At 48.0% G+C, this 22,223-nt stretch overlaps 1 protein-coding gene and 1 non-coding gene across 2 annotated transcripts; one reads left to right on the top strand and one right to left on the bottom strand.

The window, feature by feature from the left end:
* Positions 1–14,982: 14,982 nt before the first annotated feature.
* Positions 14,983–15,101, bottom strand: LOC146195271 (5S ribosomal RNA). Its single transcript, XR_014706295.1, has one exon. It is a non-coding gene; the product is annotated as a 5S ribosomal RNA (ribosomal RNA).
* A 5,201-nt stretch (positions 15,102–20,302) lies between these two features.
* LOC146195270 (uncharacterized) lies at positions 20,303–21,883 on the top strand. Its single transcript, XM_084596206.1, has one exon. It carries the CDS (start codon positions 20,345–20,347, stop codon positions 21,842–21,844), a length of 1,500 nt encoding a protein of 499 aa, XP_084452332.1. The 5' UTR covers positions 20,303–20,344; the 3' UTR covers positions 21,845–21,883.
* Positions 21,884–22,223: the final 340 nt, after the last annotated feature.

Raw genomic sequence — 22,223 nt, 5'->3', positions numbered from 1 at the left:
TGCAATCAAGCACAAGAGACGAATTATAGGGTCATTCAGCACTACACATCTTGCATCTACAGTACACCTAATGTGGAAAGCCTGGGAGTGTTGCCAGCAATCTCTCTGTTATGCTTTTCTCACTCCGAAATTTTTTTTTATACTGTCCTCAACAGTTGAAAACGCAGCTGAGTTGATGCAGATAATTTTCGGATAATGATTGGGTTTGTCTGCACATTCACAAAGCATGCTTGGGTAGAAATACAGAAAAATACCGAGTTCTCACTATACACTAACTATCTTAAACGCAGTGGCGAACTGATTGTAATCTTCATTTATCGGAATTTGTTTTTGGCAGAATCACAAAGTGGCGGAAATATGTGTAGGTGGTTTCTTCACATTCACATTCAAGAGACTAACAGACCAAAATGTGTCATAAATTATGATGGAAATGGCAAGCTCTAGCCTTGCAATTGAGGACAGCAGTACAGGAAGCAAAAGGATTTATTTATCACTGAAAATCTCATCAAATGAGCTAGAGTGTTACATTGCTGTGAAACCTTGCCGTTACCGGTGCATCCCACCATATGGCCACATCTCGGTGAAGTATTAGAGTGCACATGATTTTTTCTTTTTTTTCACGAGTGTTCATGTTCTATTTTAGTTTATGCACTCTCTGGCCATCACTCTGCTGATTATAAATGCTCCCTTCACTTCGCCAGTGAAGTGCATCTAGCTTCTGTCACTCAGTGGAACCACAATGTTTTGCATTTCTTGGCTGCAATGGCGACCACGGTCATTTAATGCTTGCATAGACTTAGGCGTTTGTCAAAGTGCCATAACGGCTGGGTGCGGGAACTCATATATATATTATTCTCTTCTGTAAAAAAAAATGAATGTCTGGCAGCAAAGCTTTCCTTTTATATTAGCTTTCAATACATCCTTTTTGCCCGCCTGTGATTGACATTTTGCTCATTTATCATGGTTTCCAGCTTCTTCATACAAACAAAAGACATCAGTAACATCAACTGATGAAAATATTCTTGGTAAAAACTTTTCTACAGCATTTCTAACAAAAATTTCATGGAATGATTACCTTAGAAGTATGTTTTTCATTGTGCCGAAAAGATTAGGTGTTTAAACTTTTGTAAGGTGTGAGAAATGTACTCATTTTGCAAAGCCATTGTTGTTGCACGTTGCAGCCATAAAAAGTTTGCAATCTGCAGTTCTCGTAGGACGTAAATTCACTAAGGTGTAAACAAAAAAAATGAGAGATATAATTAGCTGAGGAGGAAAAACTCGAAAGCCCATCATATTCTCCACTGTAGCCATAGAAAAAAGTCTAGCTCTTCCGCACGATGACACAGCTAGGCAGCTCCGAATGGCTTTATTAACCACTGGCTGTTTGTGTCACAGGAACACTTGTTCCTAATACAGTGTGCATTAAAAAACGTTTTGCTTTTTGTCCTGTAACTCATTACATGATGGAACTGAAAGAATTTACATTTAAAATAACGCTTAGAAATGAGCTCAGTCCTACTTCACGCATTTTGATTCAGTTTTCACTGGTGGCAGCACGCTAACTGTGACTGGTGCATTTGTTGACTAAACTATCAGTGAACAGCAGTTGACGATTTAATTTATTCTAGGAAGCAGCTAGAAGTTCAATGGCACAAGGTTGGTACTGTGGGGGGCACGAGGTAAACCAGCAACTTATGATGTACAGACTGATGTAAAGACGTCAGCAAGTCTGCCCGGAGTGCTCGAACACCAACCTGTCGCACAAAGAAAATGAAATTTTTGAGCAGGGGCCCAATTCTAGGAACAATGATGGCGCTATACTGAAGGTGCATAGGCATACTACTTGCACTGACAGCTACACTTTACCACTTATAGAGCAGCCCAAACAAAATTTCACTTTGTTCGCTCCGCAGCACACCTCTCCAGCATTGTAGACGTGCCGACGACTGCACTAGTGGTGAAAGTGTGTTGCTATTGCTAGGGGGAAGGACTATACAACCAAGGCACAGCAGAAGCCAAATATTATAGTGATTGTGTTCAGCCATTTCGCTGCTAATATGTTATTATTATGCTATTATGAATCAAATCATATAAGAATACCCAAGTACAGATGCAGATCTGCTAAGCGAACTCCGAAGCAGATATCTCAATACCGGTAGCAACCCCAATGCTACCTATGAGTACGAAGGGGTTCCTAATGAAGACTTCGACAGAGAGATCGCGGAAGCGGAAATTTGGGCCGCAATTGGCCATTTACATACTACCTCTCAGCAATTAACGACTTAATGAATGAATATTGGAACAAAGGTGAACTTTCGCAGATGTGCAAACACGTGAAGGTTGTCTTTATTCCTAAACACAAAAAGAAACTAAGCATAGAGAACTTAAGGCCCATCTCTCTTACGTCGTGCTTAGGTAAACTTATGGAACATGTTATTCTAAATAGGCTTTAGAACTACGCAGAAGAGAATGACCTTCTGCCCAGCTCAATGATTGGCTTCAAAACTCAACTCTCTACTCAGGACGTAATGCTTCAGTTGCATGCAGAAGTGATAGATCCCCCTAACAAAACCGGAACCAAAGCGATTTTTGCCTTGGATCTGGAAAAAGCCTTCGACAATGTCTCTCATGAAGCCATTCTCCAAACCCTCGCCAACATAAACGCAGGGAACAAAACCTTTAATTACATTCCTTCCTTTCTCTTGGGAAGGACTGCGGGCAGAGCTAAGTATCGCAGGACTTGCATCGGACAAAATAGCAATAGGAGACAGAGGAACCCCGCAAGGATCAGTCCTCTCTCCCTTCTTGTTCAACCTAGCAATGATAGGTCTGCCTCCCAAACTTGAAGAAATCCAAGATCTTCAACACTCCCTATATGCTGACGATGTCACCTTGTGGGTAGCAAAAGGTTCGGACGCTCACATAGAGGAAACGCTTCAAGAAGCAGTGAATGTAGTCCAGTCATACACTAACCAGATTGGGCTGAAATGCTCACAACATAAGTCTGAACTACTAGCAGTGAGAAGGAAAACGCAAGACAAAGTAGAGATAAAAGTCTACCTGCACGGACTACCCATACCCACAGTTGATATTATTAGAGTGCTCGGGCTCTACATCCAGAGCAATAGGAAGAGCAATGTTACTATCAACAGGCTGGAAATGACTGTGCGATAAATCACTAGACTGATACACAGAGTAACGGCAAGAAAGAGGCTGACATTTGTCGTCTTATCCATGCCTTTGTACTAAGTCGATTCACATACTCTGTCCCTTATCTCCGCCTCATTCAATCTGACAAGGAGAAATTAGACACTCATTAGAAGCACCTACAAGGCTGGGCTAGGTCTACCCAGAAACACTGCAACCGAAAAACTTCTCTCACTTGGGATACACAACAATGTAGAGGAGCTGATTGCAGCTACAAAGACTAACAAACTCTAAAGCAGGCAGACAAATTCTCAACCGCATGAGAATTAATGCCGAACCACTAGCCAACCACTAGGACCACTACCAAGAGGAGCTGGCGACAAAATTATCTCCAAACCTGTGCCCAAAAACATGCATCTCTCCTTCCATGAAGGCAGGAGGAAAGCTAGAGCTAGGGCCCTAAACAGAAAATACCGAAATCACGATGGGGTGGTGTATACCGACGCCTTGGATTACTATATGGCTGACGGTGCTGTTGCTATCTTTGTAATTAAGCAGTACAGTAAGTAAATGCGTATCAGCTGCTTCGGTCAAAGTCCGCTACTCGGACCAGGAGGAAGAAGCCGCTATCGCTACAGCAGATGCGGACATAATTGTCACTGATTCAAAAACTGCCATACGTAACTTCTTGCGTAGCAGAATATCAAATACTGCCAGAAACAACCTCGCGGATATCAGACTCGACAGAGAAATAGAACTCATATGGACACCTGCCCACTCAGGGTACCGAGGCAATGAGGGTGCTCATCAACACGCTCGAGGTTTTGTCGGCCGAGCGGTGAGACCTAATGCCGAGGAACTTGAAATGGAAGAATTGCTCACATACAGCGACCTACAGCAACATACCCCTGCCAGCATTTTAGTTCATCGGGATAGTTTGCCCATATGATAACAGTAGCAACTAGTGCAGCTCCCTCATGACTGCATGGGCAGCAAGAGCGCAAGTATGCTGCAAGGGAATACACTGTCAAGGTTATAACATGCCAAAGTTAATACTTTTCTTGCTTCGTGCACACTGACTACAAATGAATTACTTCTCCTCTATGTGAAAACAGTAATAGACTTTGTTTCATGCATTTTGCCTTGCTTAACTAATCAGTATTAGACACATACCTTCACCAGACATTGCACTTCGGGCTGGTAGCAGAAATAAATGGATTAATATATTGTACCAATAAATTATTATTAAACTTTTACCACTTTGTTCGCAAGAAAAAAAAAACATTTTTGCAAATGTGCGTAACATGCAAGGCTGATTTTGTTAATGCCCACATCACATTGACACAGATAAAGTAACATAGTGTGTACCAGTGAAAAAAGTGATTTCTAGTCTGTGTTTGTGCTAGGCTTTGTTTCTGCTGCTGTCTGCAATCAACAAACTACATTTCTAAGGATTGCATTTGCAAAAGAAAATAGTACTCATATCAAGACATCCTAGGCCGAGGACCTGGGTTCAGTTCCAGCCATAGTGGTCGTTACATATCAATGAAGGTGAAATGCAAGACACACTTGCAATGTCAGTGCACACGAAGAACCTCAAATCAATGGCATTAATGCAGAGCTGTCCACTATGACGTCTCTTATAGGCAGTTTTTCTATATCACTTATGGAAGTTAAACACCATATACCACACCGAAGGAGGAACAACACTTTCTTTACTGACCAAATAAGTGAAAAAGAAAAGAAACTCGCGATTGCCCTGGCCTTTAACCCTGATGTTGAAGGAAAGAAAGTGTATTCAGAGGCAGCAGCTGGTGGTGGCAATTTCCACCTGAGCATGGATATTCAATGAATGCTTGTTTTAATCTGAAAGTAAATCTCTAGAAGGAAAATTGTTGATGAAGGGCGACATCTGCAGGTTTTGTTGATGCTATATTGCCATTTATGACACTGTGAGCACCCTTTCACTCTTATCTACTACCCTGCGAAACTAAAGCTTTAAACTGTTTAAAGAAGCAAACAAGATAGCTTTGAACAGTGCCACATTGCTGCAATACCTAAGCAACAGCTGCACGAGCTGTTTAAAGCCACTTGCAAAATACACAAATCATTTTCACTACATGCACGGCGGAAGGTGTTTGCACGCAGTAGAGGCACTCAGAAAAGTAATGTATCAGCTTTTGGGGTTGAAGCACAGCTACGGACGGTCACCATTTTTTTTTTTTATGCAGGCCTTTGCTTCACTGGACGGTTTAGGTGGGGTTCTCACCTAAATACAAGGCGTGCGATAGCATTTCGGAGCCGATTTGCATATGTTAACGATATGTAACACAAACCTGCGTCTGAGAGCCACGACGGGTTTCATGACGCGGTCGTGCGCCAGCGATTGAATACATGCACAAATAAACCGCATTTAATCCCCCTTTTGCGCGAGTTTTCTGCGCATGCGCGAAGCCCCAGCGGCGACTGATGAAAACACACTGAGAGGCGTCGACGGCGCTTCTCGTCGCCGCACTCATAGCCAACGCACGGGGGCTGGAGGCGCGGTACGTTCACAGCCTCGGTAAAACGATGCCAACCACCTGTGCCGCTTACGGCTGCCACTCTCGAGGCGTGCCGGGATGCAAGACGCGTTTTGTTAGGTTTCCTTCGGCGAGCCGCGACCTGCAACGGCGTGAAGCTTGGATTAGGGCAACCAAGCGTCAAGACGTGAATGGGCGACCTTGGCAGCCGACTGCGTGCTCTCGACTGTGCGAAAAACACTTCGTTACAGGTATGTATGCATCTAAAGGAAATGTGCATGATGAAAAGTATCTACCGGAGTTTGCACCAAGCCTGTAACCCACTAGTGATAGCCGCAATGAGCATTTGTTCGGCGCGTCTGATGGCGATGTATTTTGTCGTTTGTTTTATTTATGTGCGAAGGGGCCGGGTAGCGCAGATATCACAGGTGGCTGTGTGCGCTAGACCGTAATATTTAGCATGTTTTATTGCGACTGCCGCCTGACTAAAAAGAAGAAAAAAAGGGTGTTTGTTGTGATGCACCGCCGTTAGCGAGCTGAGTGGTTGAGCTGGTCATGAGGCTCGCGAACGGCAGTGCATTAAAACGCCGTATTTTTTTTCTTTTTCTTGTTAGTGAGGTGGCAGTCACGATAAAACATGCTAAATATTACGGCCTAGCGCACACAGCCGCCTGTGATATCTAAGGTACCTAGCCCTTTCGCACATAAAGATAAGAAGGGACAAAATACATCGCCTTCAGGCCTTGGTGCAACTGAAGCAATCACGCACCGAAGAAATCCTCATTGCAGCTATCACTGGTGCGCTACAGCCTGGGTGAAAACTCCAGTAGGTACTTTTCATCATGCCTATTTCGCTTAGATGCATACATACCTGTAGTATCTGTGTTTTTGCCGCTCGGACGCACTTGCACGACGCACAGTATTTTTTTTTTTTTAAATTAAAGGCTCGCCTTCGTGCACGCCAAAGCATCCGGACTTTGTTCCTTTAATGTACGCAATCAGATGCACTTCGTTAGGGAGCTTGATAATCGTCTTCGTCCAACCGTTTGCAACGGCAAGGAAACCGCCCGGCACAATAAATGAGTCCCCTGGAGGGTTCATGCTCGTTCACTTGCAGAGTGGATCGCTCTGGACGTAGAACAGGGTTGGTTCCTGACCGAGATGCGCATCCGATATGTAGGAGATTCACATGTGTCACCAAGTTGTTGATTCCGCAGAAATCGCGGCGGAGGCAGAAATGAACGTTGGAGATCCTTTCACAACAGAATGACCATTCTCTGCGCACCGAGAACCTTTTCACCACTGCGACCACATCCGTTCTGACTCCTGAGGCCAGAAACCGGCTACAGCTCTGAATCATCCATTGCCAGAAAAATGCAGCGCGTTTCCTGCAGGTGTGCATTCCGGCCGGGACAATGCCCTTTTCACGGGGTGTGTATATGTGACTCTCTGCCGATCTTCGTGGATGAAATCCTATAGCTGCACGGTTGTAGATGACGCGAGGAGGAAGCAACGCCCATTGCACCATGCCGGCGCCGCCGTGACCGCATTGTGCTCGGTAACTCAAGACACCCCGCGCATATGCGCCGCTCAAAGTCACAGGAGACGATTCCACCTAGCTCTGCAGCATCAACAAACCCCTGGCTGCTTTGCCCTTTGAGATCCCTCTCTCTCTCTGCCCCCACGCTCTCCTGTCTGCCGAAAACCTGCACGCTGAGAGCGTCTCATTCTGTCACGTCGAACACGGCCCGCGCTACACGCTCTTACATATACGTACGTGCGTTATGAGTGGATTGTGAAAACGCTCTACCTTCCCCCATACTGCGTGAACATGATATGCTGCAACCACTGTCACTACTTTCCGCTCCGAGGCCAAAAAAAGGAGGGAAGCTTTCGCTTTCTACCAGCGTTGGCGTGGCCATTTCGTATGGTGCGCTCTCGCGTCGTCTGCTACACTGCCGCTCAATGTGTTTCCCGCCCGCTCCCGCATGACGGCGCCACATCCTCGCGCAAAAGGCGGAAGACTAGCCACTAGAGCACTAGCCTCATGCAGTCTTTAGGGTAGTCTCCAACGGCTAGCAGCAACGTTACTAGAACAAACTCTAGCAGTCAGCACAAGGGATCTTGCGGAAATACAAGGCTTGCGTTCCCTCATAAAATAGATCGCATTTCGGGACCGATTTGCATGTAAGCGGTATGTAACAAACCTGCGTCTGAGCCACGAAGGGCTTCGTGGAGCGGCCGTGCGCCAGCGATTGAATCAATGCACAAATCGCATTTAGTTCATCCGGGGCAAGACAAGACGACTAGCCTCATGCGGTCTTTGGAGAAGACTCGCGGCACATGTATAGCACAAGAGCGCGCACACACATCCACGCAACAACGCGCATCGTACGCTGCCACAACACGAGCGCCGAGACCCATGCCTTGAGTCGCTAGCGTGGACTGGGGGTGCCGGCCGCAGCTCGTAACAGCCAGCCGAAGGCCTCTTCTCCCTCTCCATCTTCGTTTTCTCCCTCGCGCCGCATCCGTTTGTTGGGATCGGATATACGCAGCCGGGACACATGGAGCACCGTGCGTCCGGCGAGCGAGCTCCATCAAGCTCCGCCCACAGCAGCTGTCACCGCGCAACAGAGATGGAAGACTGCTTGGCTTGATCAACTTCACATGAATTCACGCTCGTACAAGAAATGACAAAACAGCGATGTATGTTATCAGGATTGTCTACTGTACTCGTGCAACAACAGCATGCCTGCACACGTACGAAGCGTTCGGCAACGATACCACCCGCGGACGCGCTGGGCGACGAACTCCACCGATTCGTGCTTGCCCTAGTCGTCGCTAGGCCTAGCCGGTGTCGTACCGGAGGCAGCGGACCACGCTTCGGAGCGGGCCGACGCTGTAATAAAGGTTCGAATTTTATCACCAGCGTACTGAGAAGGCCATCTTATAATAGAATGAACATAAGCTCGATTTGAGCGGCACATTCGGCAGCGGAGCGAGCAGACGTTTGGCGATCGACCGGGCAGCAGCAGTGGTTGGGCGAACAAACTCGCTTGTGTCGCAGTTATCCCTCGTAGCAGCTCTTCAGATTGGCTGGCGATCTTCACAATTTACGTGTAGTTGACAGTCCTGTATTTAGTGACTTTTTATGCACACGAAGAAACAATACTGAAGGGTTTTTTAGATGCCGGCGCGTCCGCGTCGTCTGCTCGGTAGTACCTCGGCCCCTCGACGGTGGAGCCGAGAGGCGCTCCATCTTAGTGTTCCTGTATATGCTCCCTAGGGAGCAGAGTTGCGCGACTGGCATCCCTGCGCCGCCCTTGGCGATGACGTCAAACGTTCCATTCGAAGGAGGAACTTGCTAATCGCAACAGGAGGAGCCAACTTTACAGGCGAAACATTTTTCTCGCCGCTTGCAGTGCCGTCAGCTGTCGTCGCATCGGTTTCTACAGTGTGTTCCCACCTTTTTTGTGCGCTCTAATGGCATGGCTGTGCAGTGCAGAACGTTCTCTTCAAATATGACGGGGTGCAGTGCGCCAAACTGCACAAACCGCACCGAAAGCGGCAAAGTGTTTTATTCAGTGCCCTGCGGAAGGTTAGTCCTACGTCGGCAACTACAGTGGCTTTTAAGTATGGGCCGCGTGAAACAGCCCCGAAAGGAGCTCGAATATGCGAGGTAAGTTCTTTTCATTTCATCTGAATGCATCCTTTGCGCTTATTTTCTGTAAAGTGGCTTTGTTTATTAACTTTTGGGCGATCCCTAGACACGTTAATTTGCTTGCGCATCTGCCGACTTCATCGCTCGAATTGCTCGCGGTGCACTTGAGAACTGCTCTTTTTCTGGGTGTAAGACACCAGCTCTTGCAGTATAATATGCTGGCGGTATGTAATGCTACATCTGCTTTTACTGACTGTCACCTCATTGTTTCGGGAACCACGTTATTACTTCCCATGAAATATTTTACTGGCCTTCCTTATATTTCCCCCTAACTTCCACTAATGTAAGTCTGTTTTCACTCTAGTATCGCCGGGTCACGAAAGACAGTGAAGTGCAGAATTTAACGCGAAGCTAATGTACTTCTGAAAGTAACTAAACAACGCGATTCATAACTTGCACGAAAACTATCTGTTGCGCTGGCTTTTTCTCTGGCCGGCTGTGGTTTTAACAGGTATAAACTGCATCCTTTCCGTAATTTTAATGTCACGATTTTCTTACTTGCGGTTCCGTTGCGTGTGGTTGTTGCCGTTCATTCGCCACTGGGTACTCCGTTATTGTCACCGCGAAGCTGCGGTTAAAATTCTGATCGTAAATTCGCCAGCGGGAACGGTGGAAAATTGCGCGGAATGTGGTATACTGCTATTCTTTGCACACTTCCATTGCGGGGTCATAGAAAATTGTCATGAATTCATGATTGCACTGTCGCGTCTCTCATAACCTGAGTCCCTTTGAGACGTTAAACCCCAGACGAACCATGATTGCACTGTGCGTCACCTGTTGCACATCGACCTTTTTTAAATACAAATCTAGTCAACAGTGTTCGTACATGTTTTCTTCTGCACATAATCCTATGCAGGATCATTTCACAGCAGACCAGTTTGAGTGGTCCTACTTCAAAGGAAGGAAACGACTCAAGCCAGATGTTGTGCCTACCATCTTTTCTGGTGAGCGAACCATTTGGAATTTTCAAGCTTGCATTGCTCTTAACTCTCCATTCATTGGGATACCAATAGTGTACTCTTGTTCATGCAGACATGCCTTTTTAGGTACTGAAAAACAGCATGGCTGATGAGCTGTCCCCACCGACAATAGGTTAATACATTCAGCTCGATCACGCAGTAGCTGTGACGTGCATGAAAATTATGAGGTGCAAAGTTTTCATTCGGCCTTTTACACCTGAACAGCCATATCAGTGTGCTGCGCTTGTGATTGCCCAGAACATGCATTCAGTATCAGCATATGAGATCTTTTAGTGTCCAGTGCACGATATGAATACTGAAAATTAGGATTTTCTTTAAATAATAATAATTCTTCAAGCTTGGAACTAACTCTTCATTCATTGCAATGTCAACAATGTACTCTTGTTCATGCAGACATGCCTTTGCAGGCACTGGAAAACAGCATGGCTGATGAGCTGTCCCCACCGACATTAGGTTAATACATTCAGCTCGATCACGCAGTAGCTGTGACGTGCATGAAAATTATGAGGTGCAAAGTTTTCATTCGCCCTTTTTCACCTGAACAGCCGTATCGGTGTGCTGCGCTTGTGATGGCTTGTGAGGATGCCATCTAACCATCGCATTCGCTGCCTACCCCTTCTCCGGTAACCCTTCCCAAGATCAAAGCTTTCTCCAGCGACTCCTCTCTTCTCATCAGATGACCAAAGTAGCAAAGCTGTAACTTTAGAATTTGACCCTCCAATGAGCAGTCAGGGTTTATGGTCGACAATATCGACTGATTTGATCTTCTGGCAGTCCAAGGAACTTTCAAGAGTCTCCGCCAGCACCACAATTCCAATGCGTCAATTCTTCGGCGGTCAGCCTTCATCACAGTCCGACTCTCGCATCCATACATCACAACTGGAAAGACCATAGCATGAGTTGGATCTTGGTTGGCAGTCTGATGTCTCTACTCTTTACTAGCGGTCATGGATAGCCATGGCTCTCTTTCCCAAAAGCAGGCGTCTCCCAATTTCATGGCTGCAGTCACATTGCAGGATGATCTTGGAGCCCAGGAAGAGAAAATCTGTCACGGCTTCCACTTCTTGTCCCTTGATGCTCCAGGACTTGATAGGGCAAGACGCCATGATCTTTGTCTTTTTAATGTTCAGTTTAAGCCCAAATTTCTCACTCTCTTCTTGTACGCGCATCAGAAGTCTCTTGAGTTCCACTTTACTTTTTGTCATTAAAGTGGTATCATCCGCACATCTAAGGTTGTTGATAAGTTTTCCAGCAATATTCGCTCCAGCTGAAGACTCGTCCAGACTGGCCTTCCTCATCTCAGCATATAGGTTAAATAGGCAGGGCGACAGTATGCAGCCTTGTCTCGCTCCTTTTTCAATCAGGAACCCATCAGTAAGACCATGCTCAGTTCTGAATGTGGCCTCTTGTCCTTCATACAGGTTCCTGAGGAGCCAGATGAGGTGAATTGGAACTCCTATCTCGTGGAGAGCTTGCCACAATGATCTACGCAGTCAAACGCTTTCGCATAATCAATAAAGCAGAAGTAGATGTGTTTCTGGAACTCTCTTGCTTTTTCCATGATCCAGCGAAGGTTTGCAATCTGGTCTCTCGTTCCTCTTCCCTTGCAAAACCCAGCTTGCACGTCCGGAAGCTCCCGATCCACATACTGCCGCAACCTACCTTGGAGGATTTTCAACATCACCTTGCTAGCATGCGAAATAAGCGCGATCATGCAGTAGTTGGAACAAGCTTTGGCACTGCCTTTCTTTGGAATGGGGATGTAAACTGACATCCTCCAATCCTGTGGCCACTGCAAAGTTGTCCAAATTTGCTGACATATGTTATACAGAATTTTAACAGCTCCTTGGTTAAGGTTTTGAAGCAACTCAGCTGGAATGCCATCAATTGCGCTAGCTTTGGTCTTAGCAAGCCTGGCTAAGGCCCATTCAACTTCACTCTTCAGGATGCCTGGCTCGAGATCAGTGATCACAACCGTTTTATGTTGGGTTTGCACATCCGGGTCTTCCTTGTACAGTTCTGTGTATTCTCGCCACCTCTTCTTTATCTTTGACGCTTCAGTGAGGACCCTGCCTCGTTTGTTCTTTATCACGCCCAGCTTAGCAGAAAAGCTTCCGTTGATATCTTTGATTGTCTTATACAGAGCTCTTGTGTTCCTCAGTTGGCTGTTGTCCTCAACTGCTTGGCACTGTTGTGTAGCCGACCCTTATTGTGCCACAGATTCTCCTTCTGTCACTTAAACTATTGCACTTCTCGCATTGTGGTTAAGCATGAAGTGTGTCTTCAGGCAACATATTTTTATCTGTGTGCAGGAACCTCGAAAGAAGACCGGAGTGACCACTCAACCTGGACCTCCTCAAACAGCTTTCAGCTGAAGACACTTAACCAAGTTGAACGTCTTTCCTGATTTCTCTTCTTTTCTTTTATAACAGTGCAGCACCTACGATTTACTCCAGCATTGTACTCAAATGATATTTGTATGGCTGACACTGTCTACTTCCCCCTGATGCTGCAACCACCATTTGGCAGCTTAGTCTGAAACTGAAAATAGATGCTCTATTTTATTAACCAGCCACACACAAACTCGAATCTGGTGACTCATGCTTACCTTTCAGAAATAACCTTTGTCTTTCTGTACCATGCATTATCCAAAATAAAAGTAGTCAATGAAAACTAGTGTCTACCCCTTTATGGTGTTATGGCCTTTAATGACTACCAGTGTTTCAGCACAGGGCCTGCATGTCCCTCTGAGTGTTCAGCATTACAGTGAAGTGTACAGTGATTGTCAAGTACAATCACTTTAGCCTCTCTACTTATTCTGCAGTAATGGGGCTATGTAGTGTACCTGTTACAGGAGCACTAGTCGTCTGTATACAATAAAGTTCTAAATACAAGCTGTTTGTAAAGTGTTTTTCTAATCCCTATCTCCTGCACAGAAGTAGGTTTCCAGTCTATGTCTGCATGCTAACTAGATTTGCCTACTTTGGTTAACTGTTCTACTTATCAAAAAGCCCTGAAGGACCCTCTGATAACGATGGTATTCAGGGGGGGGGGGGATAGAAATGGAGATGAATATAAAATGCAAATTGGAATACAATCGTAGCATTTTGCGTTACAGTGAATGCAGCCGTTAGAAAAAGACAAATTCATATATTAAAAACGGAATGATGCTTACAAATAGCTCGCGACTGGATAAGGGCAGTTTGAACGATCGCAGCATGGAAAATTATCAGTGGACGAATGCAAGTCATGTATGGTGCTATAGGTAATATATTGCAAGATAATGGAGCGCGAGCAAGTCTGCGACCTGTGGTATTGGTTCATTTCACCTGTCAGTCAATTGCATTGCTTTAGACTGCCTGTCTTTGAACGGCGTGCAGCGGGGTTTTGTTGTAAGCTTCGTCTAATATTGCAGACGATCCCTACAGAATTGTGCATTGTAATGTTTTTTCTGCCGGGGGATGCAAAACGTCTATTGTCATTACTTGTGTTTTTACATCATTAATGTCATGTCTACGAGCTACTGCAACCGTTTCTCCATCTCTGACAGATCATGCTGTGCTAGCATGTTACGCGAATCAGATGAGTTTTCGATGTCATTTCCAGAAAATGCACGATGCGCTTGGCATCAGTGCCTGCGCCTTTATACAGCGCAAGGAAAAAGGATGCGTGTAAATAGAGCGCAATGTACATGCCAATAAAAAAAAGCGACCTGCTTTACATCGTCTGCCCCGCCGTGATCACAGCCCCTGCACGCCCAAGGAGTGGCTTTCCCGCAGAGCCACCCTGTAGACGCAAGGAGCGGCTTTCCCGCAGAGCTTGGAACATAATGGCGGACCTTCGCGCAACTCTGCTCTCTGCGGGAGCATATACAGGAACACTACTCCACCTATGGCTCCACCGCACAGCCTCCCTACGTAACCGTGACGGCGTCGCTGTTCGCGCTCGCATTGGCTGCAGCCACCCGCCGGAGCGTCGCTTCGCCACGCATCGCATGCGGACTGCCGGAGACCGTTTGGACGCAGGTGGCGAGTGCCGGTTTGCCGGATCGGACTCGTCCGGACGCGGCGCGCCGGTGCGGATCGCACTCGCTTTTCGGACATGCGTCCCCGCCTTTACGCTCCAAGGCTGTCAAGCATTCCTAATCTTAACGACCACGGTAAGCTGTTTGGAATGCACACTGCGCTTCCAGGTGCGTTGTGGTCAGCGCGATAAATATTGAGGGCGTGCTTGTTCCTCTGTTTAAAACAATTCTTTGTCTCTATTACTTTCACAATGGTGTTTTAATTATGGTTGGTTGGTTGGTTCATAGGAAGGGAAAGGCGCAGTATCTGTCACACTTGCTCTGTGGACACCTGAACCGCGCCGTAAGGGAAGGGATGAAGGTGGGAGTGAAAGTGGATACAGAGAAAGGGGGGCCGTAGTGGAGGGCTACGGAGTAATTTCGACCACCTGGGGATCTTTAACGTGCGCTGACATCGCACAGCACACGGACGCCACTTCGTTTCGCCTCCATCGAAACGCAGCCGCCGAGGCCGGGATTCGATCCCGGGAACTCCGGCACAGTAGTCGGGCGTCTTACCACTGCACCACCCCGGCGGGGCAAAGGAAGTGCCATCAGCACTCGGTGTTCCCAGGTGGTCTCCCTCCCAAGTACTGACCGAGCCCAATGCTGCTTAGCTTCGGTGATCGGACGAGAACCGGCGTATTCAGCATGGTATGGCCGATGGCTTTTAATTATGGAGACGCTGTTTCTCGGCGAAAATATACATTGGGAAAGAATGCAGGCGCATGCGGTGTACAGTTAGAGAATTAGCGCTGTTACTGGTTCTAATGGGGAGATCGTTTTTTTTTTTTTACTTCCAGTTTTTCTTTCTCCCGCCAAGATCGGCATTGTTATCAAATTCTAATCTCTTGCAATATGAATAAATAAGCGATATCTTGCGCTTTGAGAACAGCCTGTGTATATTGCTTGCATTATAGATACCGTCCATGAGTGAAAACGTTGCTCATGGTCGCCAGAACTCGCACATCAACTTCACATCTGTAAAAGTCACAGAGTGGCCCAGCTGCTGTAGGCACTGCTGACCCAGTAAAGTAATCATTCATGCGCCGGGCGAGCAAAATTTTGTTTGTACAACAGGTACGCAAGTAAGCCTTCCCAACCACATTTAACTACTGCTATGCAGTCAAAACTTGAAACTGATAATTTTGCGACATTACGCGCGTGTTGGAGCATATACCGCGGTAATGCGTCGTGCTTCAACAACGCGCACTCTGAATTTGCGGACGCTCTACGCCTTAAATGATGGTCCTTTTCACAAGTTTTCTTGCACAATTCTTATAAGGCATGAAATTTTGCTTCAAAAATATCGGCGCAGGGCTTCAACAATTTTTTTTATTGGTTCACAGGAAGGAAAAGGCGTGGTAACTGTCTCACTTGTTTTCTGTGGACACCTTAACCGCGCCGTAAGAGAAAGGAGGAAGGTGGGAGTGAAAGTGGAAATAGAGAAAGAGGAGCCGTAGTGGAGGGCTGCGGAGTAATTTCGACCACCTGGGGATCTTTAACGCGCGCTGACATCGCATAGCACACGGACGCCACTTCGTTTCGCCTCCATTGAAACGCAGCCGCCGTTTCGAACCCGGGAGCTCCGGCACAGTGGTCGGGCGTCTTACCACTGCACCACCCCGGCGGCGCAGGCTTCAACAAAGTTTTTCGTGTTTCCCTCCGATAGTGCGTCAGCCGTCGTCTCCTTCCACCACCGTCGAGGCCGCGCCGCGGGGCAGAGTGGAACGGAGGAGAAGGGAAGTGGTTGGGTGTTCTTTGCATTATGGCGGGCAAGTGGATGATCACGACTACCTCACATCTCACACGTATTCAACTTTGAAAGGCTTTCTGTCTTTGTATGAAATGCCTGCGCGTTTCATTTTTTTTTTATATATTTGTGGTGCGCATCGAAGGCGCTGACAAGTGCAAAGTCCGACGCGGGCGCCTCATCAGTGATTGCTGCGCCGTAGCGCATTGTCTTACACTCCTTGGCAGGTCGACGGGTGTTGTATTGCAGGGCCTTGCGCGCTCGCTCCTGAGACGCGTGTGATGGAAGCGGCGCCGTCTACCAGTGCCGGTAGCGCTGGGCGGTGCGAACGAGGTGCAATAATGCTATCGCGTTCCACTCTTGAAGGCGAAGCTTAAGCGTCCTCCAAATTTTTTTATGCGAAGCATATTAACGTAGGTTTCGGGCCTTCGCGCGACGCCCGGCGGTGGCCATCATTGACCCTGAAGTGGGGTCACGTGACATGACTTCACACCGGCTGCAGATGGGGCCTCATATCGCGCCGTCGGTCGTCTCCCGGCGGTGGCCACCATTGAAGTGAGATCACATGATGTGCAATAACGCTAGCGCGTTCCACTCTTGAAGGCGAAGCTTAAGCGTCCTCCAAATTTTTTTTTTTGATGATTGCTGACCACTCCAAATAATATTTGTGAAAGAAGGCTGAACGTGCGCAATCATAATCTCGTCCAGCTAGAACTTCCCTTATAAACGAGCGAGGCATAATATTATCCGAACAAAGCTCTATATTGACAATGCTGCGGTTCAGGAAGGTGAGATGTTCATTACCAGATAGTAATATCTACACACTGGGCAATGACTTCTATATATTATCAAAAAAAAAAAACAGCAACAACAAAACAAACATAGCGAAGCGTTAGCACTTACACCATAACATATTTGTCTCTAAGCGAAGTTTGCGTATACATACGCCGTGTTAAAACAATAATTTTTTCGATTATTCAATTCAGGTCTTTCATCCTGAACGTTGAGCTTGCAAAATTTACCCTAAAAAACGCAAAAGAAACAGGCATGACGCAGAGTGGTTAATAAACGCCCACTACTCGCCACCCGTAAAACATCGCGCTCAACGAAAGTCGACGACTTGGGCGATAAAGTGTCTCCCTGTAAAGCAAAAGTCTCTTTTTTTTTTTTGTGCGCATTAAGGTTCTTCTCACTCACAAAGTAGGTCTGATGATAATCTGGCTGGGAAATCAATTGTAAAATGCTTCACAAACACTGCGCATAACTAGAGAATAGGACGCCGAAAGCCGTCGCCGCTCACTACAGCCGACCATCGCGGATGGGTGGATGGATGGAATATAGGAGCGTCCTCTTTGAAACGGGGTGGTAGCAGTTGTTGTTATGCTTATCCCCCCCCCCCCCCCCCTATATATTAATTATTGGTTTAGATTAGTTAACTATACCATCATTCTATTTATTGAATTTTTGTTTCCACATTACTAACATTGTCACTTTTCTGCTTTTAAGCCACCGATCTTCCAGTCGTTTTCTGCTAGCTTCCACCGTCGGTTTAATCCCCCGGCCACTCGTATCTCTAAACCCCAGAGCTTCAGGAAGAGTGACTGCGCCTGCATCAACTTCTGGATGGACATCATTACATTCGAGTATGATATGGTCAGTTGTTTCTGTGGAGTTGCCACATACTTTACATGCGTCATCTCCATTGTTAAATTTCTTTTTCTAGCTGCGTGCTCTAAGGCACCCTGATCTAGCTTCAAAAAGTAGGGCACTGCCTCTTGAGTTATCAAAGAAAGATTCCTTTTCTGATTTGTCTTTTCCACTTTCGGTATAGTTCCACACTCTGTTTCGTTTCCATTGAATTTATCTATTTATCTAACACCTGTGTTTTTCACCTGTTGCTTAATGCTCTTTATTTCTTCGTCCTTGTGACCAGCATACTTACTGGTTAGTCTCCTAGTTTTTTTTCCTCCATTAGGAGTCAATGCTTTTTAGGTATAGGTATTTAAATGCTTTAGCTGTCCATCTGCTACTACCCAATTTCCTCAGGCGTTCCTCATATATTTTACTCTGAGCTTCCCGTACTTCGAAAGATGCCCAGCCCATATCTCCTTGTACCGCCTCATTTGTGGTTTTGCCGTGGGCACCAAGTGCTAATCGTCCGACGGCTCTCTGATTTATATCTAATGTCGACTGTACCTCTGATTTTAGGCACAAAACCGCATTACTGAAAGTAAGCCCGGGCACCATAATGCCTTCCCAAGTACCCCAAAATACCCCTGAAAACCTAATACCAGTTGTATCCTCACAATGCCCTATGCTTCTTTATGCCGGTATTTTTTCGCCCTTTTGCCTTAAGTGATTGCTCATGCTTTTCAATGTATGCCGACACTTCGTTTAACCATACCCCGAGTTATTTATATTCTGCTACTCTGGGTATTCCATGGCCTTGTATTTTAGGACCCTGATCAGTTGAGCCGTTGAAAATCATCAGACGCAACCTAACTGCGCTAAAATTGAAGCAGAGCGTCCCCTTCGTCTCCACAATACTTAACAAGAGTTTGCAATTCTTCTTGGTTCTCTGCTAGCAGCACAATATCGTCTGCATACATCAAACCGGAGAAGCGCTGCTCTACCTCCTTTCCGCCTAATCTATATGACAGGTTAAAACCTAGGTTACTTTCTTGTATCCTCCGTTCCAGATTTATTATCCTTGATTAAGACAAGGCAACCTTGTCTTAATCCTTTGCATACCTTTACAGCTTCCGTACTTCTTATCCCTTCCCATGCAATTTCTACTTCGTTATCCCGGTATATTTCCTGTAGGAACTCTGTACATGACCGATACCTTGTTTACGTTGTCGTACGCCCCGTTTATGCCCAGGAAAACCAAATACAAAGGTCTATTTTCCACTCTAGATATTTCGATGCATTGGGTAAGCACGAACAGGCTATCATCTAAGCGCCTACCATTTCTAAAGCCGTTCTGAAGTTCTCCGAGTATCGCGTTACTTTGTACCCATGCTTGCATCTTTAATATCACCGCCTGCATGGCCAACCTGTACATAACAGATGTTATGGTAATCGGCCTGTAGGATTTTATGCGCATCCTTTCTCCTTTTCCTTTATAAATCAAATTCATTTTACTCTGCCGCCAGCTGCGTGGGATTTGCTTATTCGTTATGACTGTTTCCAAAGCTTTTAACAACGTTTCCTTACTTCTTGGACCAAGTTCATTAATCAGCTTGATCGGAATTCCATCTATTCCTGTAGATGTGTTTTTAGGAATATTTTTTTCTGCCTTTTTTCAGTTTAGATTGTGGGATTCGGGCTTGCTGCGGCTGCCCTTTGCGCGGCCGCCGCCCGCTTCCCAGTTGTTCTCCCCGTTCCCTTTCTCCCGCCTGAGGCGGCGGAGAGGGGCTCGAGCGACTTGTCACTGTCGTTCGGGCCACAGCTCCGCCCTGGCGTCCCAGTGGCTGTTCTCATTGGCGCCTTTTGGCGGGAACACGGCACCGCTTCGAGGGCCGCGCTCGCGCGACCCTCCGAGCGGGGCCTAGGGGGAGACTCCTCCGAGACATCGTAAGGTGCGTACGCTACTGTTCTTGTCTGCCGGCCTTTGTCGCGCAGACCAGTGTGTACTCGAGTTCGTCTGCTCCGGGTCGTACCTGAGAGCGCAACTCGAGCCTGTCGATCGTGATCCAACGATCCGCGACAGGCGTACCTTGCGGTGGTTGCCCATTTTCTCTCAAAGGAACCCTCTGGTCACTGCGAGAGAGAGATCACAGCACGCCCTTGCGTGCTTGCGGCGCACTCCGTGTCACTTGTGCGTTTTGTATATTTTGTATGTGTGTGCGTGTGTGTGTGTGTATGTGCCGCTGGAGGATGGCGTTTCAATAAACGTCTCCTTCGTGAACTTGGAGGTGTCCTTGCAGCGAAGCGCTCTCCTCCCGGTGGAGGTTGAATGCGCGCTGCAGTGTTTCAGGGTGCGCGTGGTAACGGCTGATCGGGGTTTCGGCTCGCGCGACGCTCGAACCCGCGGTGGTTGGTGGCTTATGTCATCGTAGGAAACCACAACTGGCGCCCAACGTGAATTGTCCTGTCTCTTTGAGTTGGACTGCATATCGGCCGAGCCGGTCGCCTTGACGATCAAGCTCTTGCACCATGTCTGCCGCCCCCTGCGGGGCACACGGCAGCGAATCTGAAACGCGATATATGTCGGCTCCTTACGCAGTCGTAGCGTCTTTTGATCCGTTGGATGCTGTTCCTCTGAACAGCCAAACACAGTGGCTGGCCGCCGGCCCCATTGGGCTATACGGCAATGCCGCGAGTAACGTTGATCCCTCGGCTCCCATTGGAGCTTTCTCCGGACCACCCTGTGGTGGGACCGCTACACAGATACCTCCGCTGTATCAGTTTTCCGCCCATGGCGGAAGCAGTTCGCGCGATGCCGTCGCTACCGGCAGCTACGCGCAACAGCAGCCGTGCCCCGCTAGCAGTCAGTTTTGCTCGGTGAACGGTGAGGCGCCGGCCGGACTCCCTGCGGAGACCGCGCCGCTCATCGAACTGGAGGACCGTTTGCCTTCTTTGTTCATGCAACCCGCCCAAACCTCCTCTGAGGGAAGGACGCAGGCGCTGCTCACAAGCGCTGCCCAGATGATTCAGTCGCTAACAGGGGCGGTTGAGGCGCTTTCGGCCGCGCCGAAGTTGTCTCACCCCGCGGTCATGTTGCCCATGCCGACGTACCGCGGCTATGATGATCCTATCAGTGCCCGGGATTTCATTGATTCCCTCGCCCATTACCAGAGAGCTATGGGTTTCCCTGATGAGGTTGTGCTTGCACGCATCATCCCCGCAGCGCTGACTGACACGGCAGCTAGGTGGTACCGGCTTTCCGGCCACCGAGCAGCGACTGTCGAGGAGTTCCGTGCAGCATTCATGCGCGAATTCCTGCCCGCTGACTATGAGCGTAGGATGCGGCGAGAGCTGGAGCTCCGCACACAGGCCCCGGACGAGTCGCTCCAGGAGTTTGTGCGGGCGATGGAAGACCTTTTCTCAATCGCGGAGCCAACAGCCTCAAACGAGGAACGCGTCGAAAGAGTGATCAGGCAGGCACATCCGACTTTTTCGGCATACCTGCGCGGCGGCCGATTCCGAGATCTAGAGGAGCTGTCCGCCGAGGCAAAGCGCATTCAAGGCGACATCCTCGCCGCGCGTGCCTATCGCCCGCCACCGCCGGCAAGCGAGGCCCTTGAGCCACGCTGCGCATGGAGAGGGGCCATGACCCTTCCTCACCGGCGTGAACCCGCACAAACTGCCTTTGCAGCCGTTGGCGGGCGAAACGACGCTTGGGAGCTGAGCGAAAGAGCTCTGGATCCTTACTCGTACGGAAGACGAGCAGCCTGCGCTGCACAGTTTTCTTACTCGCGTGCCGAAGGACGCCATGCGACCCAAAGCACAGCGGAGGGAGAAGCTCGCAAAAACCGGCCCTTGTTCGGTGGGGCAGCGAGCGGGCCCAGGCAGGGAGACGCGCCTTTGTCACGCGGCCAAGCTCGCGGGGGTGTGCGTTGTTTCCGTTGCCAAGAGAGGGGACACTTAGCAAGAGAATGCCCCGTAGCCAGGCCTTCTGCGAGGCAGGAAAACGGCGACGGGGGTCGGTTGTAAAGAGACAGCCGGCCCAAGCTTTGCTAATTCCCTCTGCGTACAGGGTAAGCTGCCTCGGTGGTGCGCCCGCACCGTTTATTTCGGTCACCCTTGCTGGCCCCGAATTTCCGGCGTTACTGGATACAGGAGCCAGCGCCTCCTTTTTCAGTGAACAGGTGTTGTCCCACTTGCAAAAGCACTCTGTGCGCTTGCGGGATTGCCGTTCGACATTTAACCTCGCGAAAGGCGTGGCCCATTCGGCTGGCGCCGCGAGGCTGACTGTCAGATGGGGAGAGCGAGCGAGACGCACGCGTTTCATTCATCTCCCTGGGCTCAGTGTGCCCATGATTCTCGGACGGGACTTTCTCCAGAAAACCGGGATCGTGGTGGACATTGCGAA

This window comes from Amblyomma maculatum, chromosome 3 (genome assembly GCF_055883805.1).
Source record: "Amblyomma maculatum isolate TAMU_Amacu chromosome 3, ASM5588380v1, whole genome shotgun sequence".
Classification (NCBI taxonomy): domain Eukaryota; kingdom Metazoa; phylum Arthropoda; class Arachnida; order Ixodida; family Ixodidae; genus Amblyomma; species Amblyomma maculatum.
The sequence above is the reverse complement of the archived record's forward strand: the minus strand, read 5'-3'. Positions and strand labels throughout refer to the sequence as shown.